The sequence below is a fragment of the Oncorhynchus nerka genome, linkage group LG7 (assembly GCF_034236695.1).
Source record: "Oncorhynchus nerka isolate Pitt River linkage group LG7, Oner_Uvic_2.0, whole genome shotgun sequence".
NCBI classification, from domain to species: domain Eukaryota; kingdom Metazoa; phylum Chordata; class Actinopteri; order Salmoniformes; family Salmonidae; genus Oncorhynchus; species Oncorhynchus nerka.
In genome coordinates, this window is record NC_088402.1 from 65,025,267 (window position 1) to 65,040,781 (window position 15,515).

Consider the following 15,515-nt stretch of genomic DNA (forward strand, 5'->3'; position numbering starts at 1 on the left):
AAGACATATGCCTATAGGCTTTGACATGAGGTGTTTCCTCTCAATTATAAACTCAATATAACAGTAACATAATATTAATAATAGATATTGGACATATAATGGTTTGTGTGTTTGGTTTGATTAACGTTGATTGAGGAATGAGGAATATATAGCCTAGGCTACTCGCAGAAACTGCAAGCACTCAACGATGTGTTTGCCATTGATACACATTTGTTGTTTTGTACAGTTCATTTCTGAAGCTATTTGACATATAGCCACCCTAATGCTTGTTTGTCAGTTAAATGAGTTATTGTATATTTCTTACCTCATCTTTCACATCTCTTTGTCCTTCCTATAGAACCCATAGGTGTTATCAACATCTATTGACATCACATCTAATTTTACCGTTTCAAATGTAACAAAGCATAGATGTAAAATTGTACATAGGCCTAGTGGGGGGTTGCACTCAAAGCTGCATGTGCATTGAAAATTCCTTGCATTGCCATGATAGAACCATTTAGGTGTTTCCATTGAGCTGCTGCTCAATTATACATTTTTCAAGGGACAAACGATGAGAGGTGGGTGGGTGCCTATTAGTTCAGTATCTTGAATATTTCTCTATGCAGAGAGATTCTGACTAACCTGCCAAGGTATGGCTCTGAATGAATGAGTCTGTCTGTTCATGCTTGGGGAACTAAAACAATAATCAAGTAATATGCATATTCTTCTATTGACTAAGTCAGTGGGAAGTCCTATTATTGTTATGAATGCAGATGTGGTCAGTTTGGGTTGCCTTGCTGTTGAAATGCTGTGGTATTTGGTTACTTGCAGATACAGAGTAGAAGAGAGGGAGATGTGCTTCTTTTATGGGTTTCAATTGCTGTGATACAGGAAGTGACACAACTCCTTATCATCTGTCATTCATCCTGCTACAATTCTTTGGTTTATTTATCACCAGCACATGTGGTGTCACATGATGTGAGTTCTATGTATGGCGACCAAACAGATGAAACCGTTTATTGAGCAGCTCAGGTTTCAAATAACTTATTCTACACAACTCCTATCGCACAACAATCGTCAGCCCACAGTGAAGCCTATACAGTTTGCAAGGCTGTACTGTAGACCTACTGGAGAGGTGAAGCATGCAGAATTCTTCATGAGAAGGCTTGGAAAATCCAATTTAGGAGACTTCCAGCAGGAGAAAAGACCCAGTAAACATGAAAGCCTGGAGGAAATACTCCCTGAGACCTTACAAATCTGACATTACAGCAGCCAACACACAATTAGCCCATATAACTACACCACTAAAGCAGACTAGCCCGAGGATTATACCTTAAATGAGGTGTACATCATGGTTGAATCTGTGTGTGTGTTTGTGTGTGTGTGAGAGAGAGAGAGACAGGGCATTTGTGTGGTATCACATTTGTGTGTGTTTCATTCTTCAGTTTATTTGTGTCTAGTTTATTTGTATTTGGGAATCACTGCTCTACTGCAATTAACCTTAGTATTGCAATGCAGACCACGCAATGACCAGCCACTCGCCCTTGATCATGTACCTGTGGGGAATGGATTTCTCATCAAGCTCTCTAGATTCCCTCAGCATGTGGCAAGACATGCTGGTGTCGGTGAGACTAATTGATTGGATGGCACCCAATTCACAGGTCCAGGCTCCTTGGGCCTGAGAGGATAGATTTGTCTCTGTGAAAGATGGAGCTGGGTCAACAGTTGTTCTCCTAATAGATTGGCGTCTGTCTTGTCCCATATGCCAATGAGTGCTCCCTTGCTCGCTTGTATTGTTTGTTTCCATATCAGAATACACAGGATTCATTAATGCTGTTGCTCAATGGGAATGTTGAAACTGGATATTGAAAAAAAACATGGTTAAGAGAAATGGACGGTTCCCACATTCAGTCCCAACATTCCATCACTCAATATTTCTATGTTGCCAATGTCAATTCCATATCCGTCTTTACTGCCTGTCCAAATTATGGCTAAGCACGAAAAAAGATACAGTATATTTGAAGTTTTCATGAGGTGACATGTATGCTGAGTTTGGTGTTTTTGCTATAATGACTGTCTCCTACAGGTCAGGCCTGTCTGTTCCGGAGAAAAGAGTGTCGTTTAGAGCTTATTGAATGAAAGTCTTATTCGTCCTTCCCTGCCAAAGATGACGTTACCATGGAAACAGCTTCTTCTGCTATCAATCATCGACTGTCTCGCAGGTAGAATTCTTTTTTTTTTCATGTTTAATGATTCTTTTGTAGGGACATTTACGATTTGAGTGTGACATCCGAAAAAGCTGGAACTCATGTCACAGCCAGAATATATGAGTTAAACGTTCTGCTACATTGACGAGTATGTCTTCCCCAGAATGTTTGGACAGTGGATCATTCCATGGTCCAAGATGGAGGATGGAACCCGGTGACTTGTTTATCCCTGTTGATTCTATGGAAGAGGAGGCCACTCTTACATGTGACGCTAAAGGAATCCCCCCTCCTCAATACAGGTAGGATTCTGACTTACTCACCTGGTTTGAATTTCTATATGACTACGACTACAACTATGACTACGTTTTACACCAGTGCCGCGGGGTCTACTGGTTTTCATGTTTGCTTTTCAATCAGCAACTAATTTACACCTGTGAAATTAGGTGTTTTGACTGTCTGGCCGATCAGGGACTTTAATGGGTCAGGTTTATGTGGCGCTTCTCACCTGCTCATGCTTTTCACATTAATAGCTTGTTGTTATTTTACAGAGTTTGGGGAAAAAACAGTCGCGCAAACAAAAACAAAAAGATGCATTGACTGTCAACTGTCTTTGCTGTGTCGTCCACACTACTCCAGCACAGCCGGTGTAAATGAGAAGAATAAAAGTGGTATTGAGCTCACACTACGTTCATAATCACATCTGGTTGGTATCTCCCCAGCTAAGATGAGGTATTTCCATTTTCTGATTAAAGGCGAGACGAGCGTGTTTAGCATTGCATCTCTTCAGGCTTGCTGTGCTCTGCACCACATGCCCTCAACACCTCCTCAGCTCCTCTCTTGAAGTGTAAATGGAATACACTGCTCCCTCCATTTTATCTTCTCTCGCACTCTCTCTCTCTCTCTTGCTTTCTCTCTCACTCCTGCCACTCATGCTCTCATACCCCCAAAAAGGGAACAGGATTTCTGAGGTAAAACACAAAAATACATTGGTCTTGTGCTGCATATTTGGACTCATATAATCAATGAACATGTAAACAGTGTTTATTATATGAGATAAAGAGAAACTGAACTACATAATTCAAATCCAATTCTATTTGTCACATGCTTCGTAAACGACAGGTATAGACTAACAGGGAAATGCTTACTTCCAAACAATGCAGAAATAATTTATTTAGAAAAATAGAAAAATAATAACACAAGTAATGTAACCATGCTGTTTATAATGCATTATGAATAGACTAATATGCTTTTATGGCACATGTTTAGTGCTGTGGGGGCTTCACCCCATAGTGCATTATAACTTACTTGCTATAAGCATTCATAACAGCTCACAGCTCAATTTAACAGCCTTTATATATGCCACAAGTCACCGTCTGGGATCTAATAAGATCCTCTGCCTTCCCCTGTTTGGCAAGAGCCCCAGGTCATCAAATCCTATCAATTAATTGCAATGATATAGTAGCGGGATTGATGGACTGAGTTTCAAGGTGCTTTACCTCTCAAATACTATGACCTATTTTTTAAAATTACTTTTCTGGTTAAAAAACAGTTTTTGTGGCGTCACCAGTAGTCATAAACATCAATTGTAGTCCCAAAATTGAATAAAAAGTGTAAGTAGGATAACTTTGGTCATAAAGTCAGTATATTCCAAAACTGAGATTTGCGAGATTTAGGAAGTGAATGACGTTAACATTTTCCTTGGACTTGATACCAGCTTTGATTATTGTCCTCTTTTCTATGAGAATGCAGAAAGGGTGCAATGAAAGGAATGTGTGAAAGCATTGCTGTGTGGGTAGTGTGAGTTTGCACCTGCTGTGGTGTTTCATGGTGCTAATGTTCTTGTTTAAAGAGAGAAGAACTGAGCATATTATACCAATCGGAAAAAAACAAAGGGCTACTGTTTGTGACTATAGTATGTGCATTTTTGACTATTAGGCCTCGGTGGAGAGTGGAAACAATGTATTTGAGAGTTTGTCTTAAGTGGATGGGATATCCATATCAACCGTAAAACTGTAATAACACTAAATATTATGAATGCATTTGCATATTATTAAAAGGACATGACACACAATTTAAGTTTGTCGGATATCTTCAAACTCCAAAATAAGTCTGTCAAGATGAGTCCACATTCCCTTGCCATCCGTTGTGTAGGTCCAACTACAGTATAAAGTATGTGTCCAATTGAATGGAAAGGATAAGACAAATCTGGTAATGATATGGTTCTTAGCATTTCATTTGGGATTGTGGGATACAGCTGGACCTACAAAGTAGATGGCCTGGGACATGGACTTATCTCAACAGGCATTCTTCTTATTTAGCTTAGCTTGAAGATTTACAAATTGTTATAAATGGTTATGGATATTGGTATGTACTTCAAATATTGACATAGTAAAGACTCATGCACAGTATGTCCCTTCATTTGAAATGACAAAACAACAAAAGCAACAAACAACCCTAAACCGTACCTACCTGTATATGTTATTTTTTATCATTGACCTCAGAATAACAATAAACTTTAAGTACCGTCCAAATAACGGTTGCTGCCTTTATTGAGTTTTAGTGTTCAATTTGCTCCCATAAATCCACTGTGGTATATAGATAGAGATGTTTTGTGAATATTGCCAGCAGCTGATGGTATTTCTGCCCTCACAGATGGTCACTGAATGGAACTCTCATAAATCTGGAGTTGGACCACCGGCGTCGGTTGTCTGGGGGCAACCTCATCATAAGAAGTCTGGACCGCTACCAGGATGGGGGAAGGTATCAGTGTACAGCCTATAACACAATAGGAGCCGTTCTCAGCAGAAGAGCAAGCCTACAGTTTGCCTGTAAGTTAAGAACAGGCCATAATACTGCCTCCTGTCACACTGCATTATATTGCATTATTACATTGTCACCATTGATAATAACACACCATACCTTATGAATGCATTATAATGCTTTACATGCAGGTGGTTCATAGGGGGAAATGAGTGCCATCAGTGCTGTATTTATATTCTTAGATGTCATAAATTGACCTGTTTCTCTTCTAGACTTGGATCATTTTAAACTCCACACAAGAAGTGCGGTGTCAGTTCGAGAAGGACAAGGAGTTGTGTTACTCTGTGGAACACCCACGTCCTCAGGAGGTATTGAATTACTTTTGTTATCTTCTTTTGACACTTGACAGTCCTATATGAGTCCACACGGCATTTCAACTATACTTTAGCACTACTACTTAAGCATGATTTTGCAGTCATATTACAATTTAATCAGTGCTTTTGGTGCAATTATTTCAACTGATAGCACAAAACTCAAATAGTCAGAAATGCTTCATGTCCAAATCGTTTCATATAGGTCAATTCCACACCAGTTTGGCCTAAAGATAGTCATGATGTTTTTGATCTTCCTCTAATAAAATCCATACAAAGGTTGTTTGGGGGAATTAAGAAATATTTAAATAAAGTTGGAACATCTGTGAGATTTTGTTGTTACCCAGGTCTCCACTACAACGATTAGTCTAGATGCTAAGTCTTGGTGTCTTTTCAAAACTTACCGTGCGCTCTGAAATATGAGTAGTGTTTACATTAAGAATGCAATTGATTTACTTTAATATATAGATAACATAAATATAACATATTTAACATATATAACATCTGAGAGCAGTGTGTAGGTATATGGATGTTGACTGTGCGTAGGTGTTGGCACTGAGGAAGAAGTCATTTGATGGTAGGGGTTGTCTCATGACACATCCCTTTTGTCCTCTCCATCCCTTTGGGAGCTTTGCTCAAAACACGTGACGCCAGGTATAAGGGGTTATACCACCCTTTATAAAGCATAGCATTTTTGGAAATTGACATAGTGCACTATGTCACATTTGGCTATAAACCCTATAGAGGGAGTGGTTATGTCACCCTTTATACACAAATCAAATCCAAATGAAATCCATCACAAAGACACATTGTCTTTATGGCTGTGTTTACAAAAGTGGCCCAATTCAGATCTTTTTTACACTATTAACCTGTGAATGTGAAGTCATACTTCCGGATCAGGTCATCTCCCGAGTCTTTTCAAGATTATATCATAAAAAGTATGAAAATACGGTAATTTAAGATATATATAATTATAATCGTATTTGTTTACTGATTTACTCACACCCAATGCCTTTCATCAAAATATTTGAATCTCAAGAAGTAAGACACATGGTTGAAAATGAGAAAAGTGTTGCAGCGTTGTTAGCATACTGGAGCGCGCCTGCTCAAGCTGAGGACCTACAGGATGGTAAGAACCCGTTAGCTACAGGCAATTTGATGTGTTTCATAATAGATGATGCTTTTTTTGTGAATGTTGCCACCCAGTACTTTTTGAAAATGTAAAAAAATATTTGTTTCTGAAGACTGGCAAGCTGTCGAAACACCATTAAGCAGTTGTTGTTTATGTCTGTAGTTCAAATTAAAGAGTTGTAACTTTTTGGCTTCGTGCTTTTTCTTGGGCGTCAAATTTGTAGATTTCTTTTTCTAAACATTTTAATATATATCTTAAATTAGCACGTTTTCATGGATTTGAGGATGCATTTTTGAAGCCCATTCTTAGCCTACAAAACGAGGATCCCAGAAGTAACAATTAGCGTCACTTTCATAGGGTATTGGTGTTTTGACAAATCACATCAGATCTTTGCCAATTGGGCAAAAGATCAGAACTGGGCTGCCTGTATAAATGCAGCATTTGTGTTCTTGGTTTCAAGTTTTGAATGTAACGTCATATCAGTAGTTGGATAAATCTCCCCCTCATTTCCCTTTCTAGACCTTAGTTATTCATGGGTCTTCAATGAATACCCATACTTCGTCCAGCAAGACAACAGGCGCTTCGTATCTCAGGAGACTGGCAACCTGTACATCGCCAAAGTGGAGCCCTCAGATGTGGGCAACTATACCTGTGTGGTGATGAACAGCATCACAAAGGGCAAAGTTCACAGCTCACCCACATCTCTGGTCCTGAGGAAAGACGGTAAGCTTATTCATCAGAAGACCTTGCATAATGATTCATAACATACAGATAGCAGGCATTGTAGGTAGGCATTCATTGAGCCAGATAACATTTTGTAGTATAATAAAAATTGACTTTTATTTTGAAGACACCTTAAACATGATGTTGAATAAATGTGTTATGAATGTGGGTTGAATGATACGGCGACATTCATGAAGGTGTCATGACTGGTTTCATAAAGGCGTTATGTACAGTATACCTCCTTCGTATAAGCTAACATTGTTATTACCTGATATGCATTGTTTAGTTGCCAGGCCATGTTCATTATAAAACTATGTAGGCTTTATCACCGATGATCCAGGTGCCTTATTTTCTTACTCTGCTTTTTAAACAACTGCCTGTACTTGGAGGAATCCAATGAACTGTTCCTTATAGTTACAGTATCTCTGCAGCTCTTCACGCTTTTGCAGAAAGTAAACACTGCCTTTGGGTTAAATTAAACATTTAAATATTAACCATACATTCAAAATCAGCCAGACCCTCAAGAGATAACCTTAGTGTATTCCACCCAGGAACGGAGGCTTTAAATTATTTGATGCTGTTATTTCGCTACTCTCCCTCTAATGCATGCTTAAAGCTGCAATATGTAACTTTTTAGGGCGACCCTGACAAATTCATTAAAAACAAGTGTAAGAATTTGTAGATCTGTCGTCCTATGTGCGCTATTTCTATGCTTCCTGTTCTTAAGTGTAATTTTTGCATCTTTTACTTTCGTTTTTGCACAACAGTTTCAAACAGCAGAAAATACAATATTTTTGCTTATGGAAAATATATTTCACAGAAGTTTAGATGGTACAATGATTATCTACGCTATACTTGCTTGATTTGTCACATAAACTGAAATTAGGTGAACTACTAGAATTTCTGCAACCAGGAAATGATGGAGCGATTTCTGCATAGTGTACCTTTAAGTGAAGTAGTAGTTTAGTTCACCTAAGAAATAGTTTTTATGCATGTATTTTTTTCTGTTAGTTTTACAATGCTTTTGCTGGGCCTCACAATGCAAGGTAGCATAGCTTGTATGTCATGAATAATGGAAGCATGAACAACAACTACTTGTACTTGTACGTCATAGGAGTAATGGGAGAATACGAGCCGAAAATAGAAGTTAATTTCCCCGACACCGTACCAGCAGCAAAAGGATCAGTGGTTACGCTGGAGTGTTTTGCTCTTGGGAAGTAAGCTGTATTTCTTGGAGCATGTTTTCAATCTTCCCTCTTCTTTCACTCACTTAAAGCATTTTGGGATTTTTATAGAGAAGTGTCACTAGGGCAATTATGTTTGTTCGACTGTGGCATCGCTCTATTATTCGTCAGAACAGCCTTTGAATGCAATGATTGTCAACGTCAGTTTGTGAAGGGCCACAAGCATACTTTCTTCAAATGACTTTCTTTATTTAATGGATAGAATACGAAAATGAGTTGCATAAAGTCTCGTTAGATATGGTCTAACAGAGAAGAAGTGGAGTCGACACTCTAGATCTCTAACATGTTTTGCTTTCTGTCTTTCCTAGCCCTGTCCCCGAGATTACTTGGAAGAGGGCTAATGGAGTCCCGTTCCCCAGCAAAGTGAAGATGAAGTACTCCAATGCCGTCTTGGAGATCCCCAGCTTCCAACAAGACGACACGGGGGGCTATGAGTGTGTGGCCGAAAACAAGATGGGGAAGAACATCGCTACAGGCCGATTGGCCTTCCATGGTACTGTCACCCTGTGGGATCGCAAATATAATTTTAACCATCAGGCGAGTCAGTTTAAAAACACTCCTTTTTACAATGACAGCCTGATAAGTGGCTAGAGGCAAGTGCAGCAATAGATAATGAAAATTATATGTACAATAAAGTTACAAAACAAGAATACATACATATATATACATTTTATTTAACCTTTATTTAACCAGGTAGGCTAGTTGAGAACAAGTTCTCATTTACAACTGCAACCTAGCCAAGATAAAGCAAAGCAGTGCGACACAAACAACAACACAGAGTTACACATGGAATAAACAAGTGTAACCGATGTGAAATGGCTAGCTAGTTAGCAGTGGTGCGCGCTAATAGCATTTCAATCAGTGACGTCACTTGCTCTGAGACCTTGAAGTAGTGGTTCCCCTAGCTATGCAAGGGCCGGGGCTTTTGTGGAGCGATGGGTAACGATGCTTCGTGGGTGTCAGTTGTTGATGTCAGCGATCTTTGCAATTTGTTCCAGTCACTGGCAGCAGAGAACTGGAAGGAAATGCGGCCAATGGGGGTGTTGGCTTTGGGGATGACCAGTGAGATATACCTGCTGGAGCGCGTGCTACGGGTGGGTGTTGTTATCGTGACCAGTGAGCTGAGATAAGGCGGAGCTTTGCCTACCAAAGACTTATAGATGACCTGGAGCCAGTGCGTCTGGCGACGAATATGTAGCAAGGGCCAGCCAATTAGAGCATACAGGTCGCAGTGGTGGGTGGTATATGGGGCTTTGGTGACAAAACGGATGGCACTGTGATATACTGCATCCAGTTTGCTATTTTGTAAATTACATCACCGAAGTCGAGGATCGGTTGGATAGTCAATTTCACTAGGGTATGTTTGGCGGCGTGAGTGAAGGACGCTTTGGTGCGGGATAGCAAACCGATTCTATATTTAATTTTGGATTGGAGATGTTTAATGTGAAGGAGAGTTTACAGTCTCGGCAGACACCTAGGTATTTGTAGTTGTCCACATATTCTAAGTCAGAACCGTCCAGTGTAGTGATGCAAGTTGGACGGGCGGGTGCGGGCAGCGAACGGCTGAAAAGCATGCATTTAGTTTTACTAGCATTTAAGAGCAGTTGGAGGCCACGGAAGGAGTGTTGTATGGCATTGAAGCTCGTTTGGAGGTTTGTTAACACAGTGTCCAAAGAAGGGCCAGATGTATACAGAAGGGTGTCGTCTGTGTAGAGGTGGATCAGGGAATCACCCGCAGCAAGAGCGACATCGTTGATATATACAGAGAAAAGAGTCGGCCCGAGAATTGAACCCTGTGGTACCCCCATAGAGACTGCCAGAGGTCCGGATAACAGGCCCATCACAATTCAAAAGGACAAAAACACATGGCAAGAACACAACAAACAGTAAAAACAATCCATATATGGTCAGCAATCATTTGTTAGGACATCAAATACAACAAGCATACCTTTCTACTTTCAAGAGGAATGGATTTATCCATGTGTAAAATGTTCACTACATTTTCCAACCATGAACACACACTATTGGTCATTATGAAAGCTGTGCTATATTCAAGATAATGCACAGGCTCTCATGCCATCATTAAATTGCTGTTGCTACTACTCATTGGCAAAGTACAGCCACTGTTGGTATTATAATGTAATAATATATTGTTTGTTTATTGATTTTACACTGAACAAAAATATAAATGCAACATTCAACAATTTCAAAGATTTGACTGAGTTACAGTTCATATAAGGAAATCCATCAATTGAAATCAATGAATTAGGCCCTGATCTATGGATTTCACATGACTGGGAATACAGATATGCATCTGTTGGTCACAGATACCTTTTTTTAAAGTAGGGGCGTGGATCAGATAACCAGTCAGTATCATGCAGCGCAACATCTCCTTCAAAAGGAGTTGATCAGGCTATTCATTCCTTTACACTTGTGTGTATAAGGTAGTTGTTGTGAAATTGTTAGATTACTTGTTAGATATTACTGCACGGTCGGAAGTAGAAGCACAAGCATATCGCTACACTTGCATTAACATCTGCTAACCATGTGTATGTGACCAATAAAATTTGATTTGATTTGATTGTGGACTATGGAATGTTGTCCCACTCCTCTTCAATGGCTGTGCGAAGTTGCTGGATATTGGCGGGAACTGGAACACGCTGTTGTACATGTCAATCCAGAGCATCCCAAACATGCTCAATGGGTGATATGTCTGGTGAGTATGCAGGCCATGGAAGAACTGGGACATTTTCAGCTTCCATGAATTGTGTACAGATCCTTGCGACATGGGTGATGGCGGCAGATGAATGGCACGACAATAGGCATCAGGATCTCGTCACGATATCTCTTTGCATTCAAATTGCCATCGATAAAATGCAGTTGTGTTCTTTGTCTGTAGCTTATGCCTGCCGATACCATAACCCCCCTCCGTCACCATGGGGCACTTTTTTCACAATATTGACATCAGTAAACCGCTCGCCCACACAACTCCATAGACTGTCTGCACTCTGCCTTGTACAATTGAAACCGGGATTCATCCGTGAAGAGCACACTTCTCCAACGTGCCAGTGGCCATCGAAGATTAACATTTTCCCACTGAAGTTGGTTACGACGCCGAACTGCAGTCAGGTCAAGACCATGGTGAGGACGATGAGCAAACAGATGAGGTTCTTGAGACGGTTTCTGACAGTTTGTGCAGAAATTCTTCGGTTGTACAAACCCACAGTTTCATCAGCATCCGGGTGGCTGGTCGCAGATAATCCCGCAGGTGAAGAAGCCGGATGTGGAGGTCCTGTGCTAGCGTGGTGACACGTGGTCTGCGGTTGTGAGACCAGTTCGAATAACTGCCAAATTCTCAAAAACTACATTGGAGGCAGCTTATGGTAGATAAATTAACATTACATTATCTGGCAAGAGCTCTGGTGGACATTCATGCAGTCTGTGGCATTGTGTTGTGTGACAAAACTGCACATTTTAGAGTGGCCTTTTATTATCCCCAGCACAAGCTGCACCTGTGTAATGATCATGCTGTTTAATCAGCTTCTTGATATGCCACACCTGTCAGGTGGATGGATTATCTTGGCAAAGGAGAAATGCTCACTAACAGGGATGTATGGAACATTCCGGGGATATTTTATTTCAGCTCATGAAACATGGGACAAACACTTGTTGCATTTATATTTTTGTTTAATTTGCATTGTTGTTATCTGTAAGCATTGCAGGCAACTCTGTTTTTGATTTTCAGTTATCATTCTGGTAGAAAACATTTCCAGTTGGGACAGACAGTCTCACATTGGAAGTATATTTGGCAATACTTTTACTTCAATGATTTCATTTTTTTATGCCTGGATTGCTTCTGCTTCCTCTCCTTCTCTTTCCCATGGTCTCGTGGCTGAGGCAAAATAACACTTTCCTAATTGGAGTTGACAGAATGTTAACAAGTGACAATGGTGTTAAAAGACTTTCTGCAAAAGCTCCTTGAAACCCAGTTTGGTGCTGGGAATAGGTCAGAGGTGAGTTTGGCTGTGAAACCGATTAGAATTATGATCTCTACAGTCTGGGAGCGTTGCAGGTGAAGAGCTTTGTGTCATCTCTGTAAGAATTCCTTAATCTCTAGTGCATCCAAGTACATGATAGCGCTGCTTACAGAGGGTGACACAGTTTGAACAGAGAATTGCACATTGTTCCTCACTGTGAAGCCAAGTGCATGTTTGTGTTACTAAAGATAGCAGATACAGTAGATACTGCCCCTTTGCAGTGAAAGGGACATTGTCCTGTGTAGGGTGCAGCTTTCGGATGGGACGTTAAACGGAAGTCCTGACTCTCTGTGATCACAAAAGATCCCGTGGAACTTATCGTATGAGTAGGGGTGTTAACCCCGGTGTCCTGGCTAAAATTTACAATCTGGCCCTCATACCATCATGGCCAGCTAATCACCAACAGCTTTCCGTTGACTCATTCATCCCCTCCCCTCTCCCTTGCAATTCTTCACCACGTCGTTGCTGTAAAAGAGAATGTGTTCTCAGTCAACCTACTTAGTAAAATATGGGTTAAATAAATGTAATAAATAAAAAATACAGTAGAGTTTTGTCTACTGTTTTGCAAAAAAAAAAAGTGTTGAGAATTTGCATTTAGTGTATAAACAATGAGAAATTACTAACTGTAAGAAAAGGTTATTGTTTTGGCCATGTGGATCCCAGTTTTGCTCACGTAGATCCCAGTTTCCTTAACAGTGTTCAAGCAGTCGAGAAAAACTGTAAGAGGACTTCCCCTTTAAAACCCTCTACTAATATGCAGTCAGTCATTGACATGGAGTATTTTGGATCTTTCTTAGCCAAACCTCAGTGGATTCAGACCATGAGAGACACAGCCCTGGCCATAGAGGAGAGGCTTCACTGGGAGTGCAGGGCCAACGGGAAGCCCAAACCCTCCTACAACTGGCTGAAAAATGGTCAAGTGCTGATCACTGAGGTAAACCCCACCTTCCCATCCATCTCTCATGAGTTCTTTGTCAGTCTTACAGAAAGGAAGGCGCTAGCACACTGAACATTTCACAATCGAATCCAACTTTTAGGAGTATAAGCAATATCCAGGCACCTTCCTTACATTGAAACATTGCTTTTGCACCTGTGACATGGGTGTGCATGGAGAGAGATATTGCGTGTGGGTGAGAGAAAGATAGCGTATCAGACTCTCGACAAGCTGCTCCATTTCAAGAGAACAGGCAAACACTCTCCATTATTCATAGCCCATGTTCAGGCTTCTGCGGATTGAGTTAATCTACTGTGAAAAGTATACGACGGCAAACCAAACTTAAGCACCCAGAGAAGTGCATCTAGATGTTTCTAGCACATGCACTTTTCTACCACTTTGTTATTGTTTACATTAGCTGGCTATTTAGTTTAATTTGACTCCTTACCAAAATCCTCCTAATGGTTATTTTTACTGTGATAAGTGTGTTTTATTATATTATGTTCATATGACCTTAACATTTACTTGTACTCCACATGCTACTTGTGTCTGTGCCTTGTCAGGAGAGGGTCTACGTTGACAATGGGGTCCTGTTGATCTCGTCTTTGAACCTGTCTGATGCCGGGATGTACCAGTGTGTGGCTGAGAATAAATATGGTGTCATCTATTTCAGCACTGAGCTCATGGTCTTAGGTATGGTGGCTTTTATCCATTTCTTAAACATTGTGTGACTGTCTAACAAATCCAAAAGGTCATATTACTGTTCTTTGAAAGGTTAGAAGGATTCGATAATAAAGGGGTCAATAATAATGTTTTTTTACGTTTCCTGTATCCTTCAGCCTCTTCTCCAGACTTTACTGGTAACCTGCTCAGAGCCCTACTTAAAGCCAAGGCCGGCACCATAGTGACTCTAGAGTGTAAGCCCCAAGCCTACCCCACCGCTAGCATCCTGTGGAAGAAAGGCAACCAACCCATCCACACCAATGACAGGTAACGTCTTAAAGTACATTCTATATATGGTTCGATTCCCTCTTCCTTCTCCACCCATATTAGTGCTTCATATTACATTGATCAGACGATGATCTGTTCCTAATTTATTTTAGCCTTATTTAGACAGGTACAAGAAGATACTGATTTCTGCAAGATAGGATGTATTTCTCAATTGGTAATTTTTCTTTGGTAGTACATACAACCTCTGAAAAGATAGAGACCTTGTAGATTTTTTTTAAGAAGGAAGAGCTTACATAAAAATAATCTCTACTTATATCATTTGAAATATCAAGAAAATATCTAAATGTCAATGACTTGCTATTAGTTTCATAACTGATTGTGTACACTAAAAATGTTTAAATAGAATGTTCAGAATAACAGACACAATTCAAGGTCAATGGGTTAGAATTTACCCACTGGGCACAGACATCAATTCATTGTCTATTCCACGTTGGTTCAATGTAATTTCATTGAAATGACGTGGAAACAAAATTGATTCAACCAGTGTTTAACCAGTGTGTAGATTTATTTCAAAGAATTTTAGGCACTGTTGCCCACTGGTGTTGATAGGGTTAAACACAAGTTGAATGTAAACAGGGTCATGTTTATTTTCGTTTTCATTTTCCATTACAGAACATTTTTAAAAGTTTTCCGTTCAATGCCTTAATGAAAATGACCCAGTGTAGGGGACATGAGTCGGGGTTATGGTATCCCAATGAGATAGCCCTGCCTGGGAGAATAGCATGGCACCCTTTAATGGTTCAAACAGCCGACCAATCAGTCTGTTACCAGCGCTTAGCAAACGTTTTGTTCTACCAAATACAATGTTATTTTGCAGAAAACAAATTAACAACAGACTTTCAGCATGCTTATTTGAAAGGGCACTCAACATGCTCGGCACTGACACAAATGACGGATGATTGGCTGAAACATGCATGTCTATCTCTTCTGGCTCAAAGTTGGGTAGAGAGTGACTGCATCACTATTGGTCTTTGTGCGAGATGTTGATGTGTTGAAGGTCGCGAACTGTCTGCTTAAACAGATTGGACATTCATCTGTACCACACAAGATATGGAACCAGAGGCCTTTTCACAGTCTTCAGGTCTAGCATAGAAGCTTGGAAACACACAGTATTAAA

The 15,515-nt window shown here is 40.2% G+C and overlaps 1 protein-coding gene across 1 annotated transcript in view; it reads left to right on the top strand.

Annotated features, from left to right (window-relative positions):
- The first annotated feature begins 2,146 nt into the window (after positions 1-2,146).
- The window catches only part of cntn3a.2 (contactin 3a, tandem duplicate 2), a 67,116-nt gene continuing 53,747 nt past the window's right edge, over positions 2,147-15,515 (top strand). Inside the window, exons 1-10 of the mRNA XM_029664533.2 lie at positions 2,147-2,201; positions 2,350-2,485; positions 4,839-5,014; positions 5,219-5,314; positions 6,969-7,172; positions 8,287-8,389; positions 8,725-8,909; positions 13,251-13,387; positions 13,951-14,080; positions 14,227-14,377. Coding sequence (XP_029520393.1) covers positions 2,147-2,201; positions 2,350-2,485; positions 4,839-5,014; positions 5,219-5,314; positions 6,969-7,172; positions 8,287-8,389; positions 8,725-8,909; positions 13,251-13,387; positions 13,951-14,080; positions 14,227-14,377 — 1,373 coding nt within the window. The remainder of the gene's footprint in view (positions 2,202-2,349; positions 2,486-4,838; positions 5,015-5,218; positions 5,315-6,968; positions 7,173-8,286; positions 8,390-8,724; positions 8,910-13,250; positions 13,388-13,950; positions 14,081-14,226; positions 14,378-15,515) is intronic.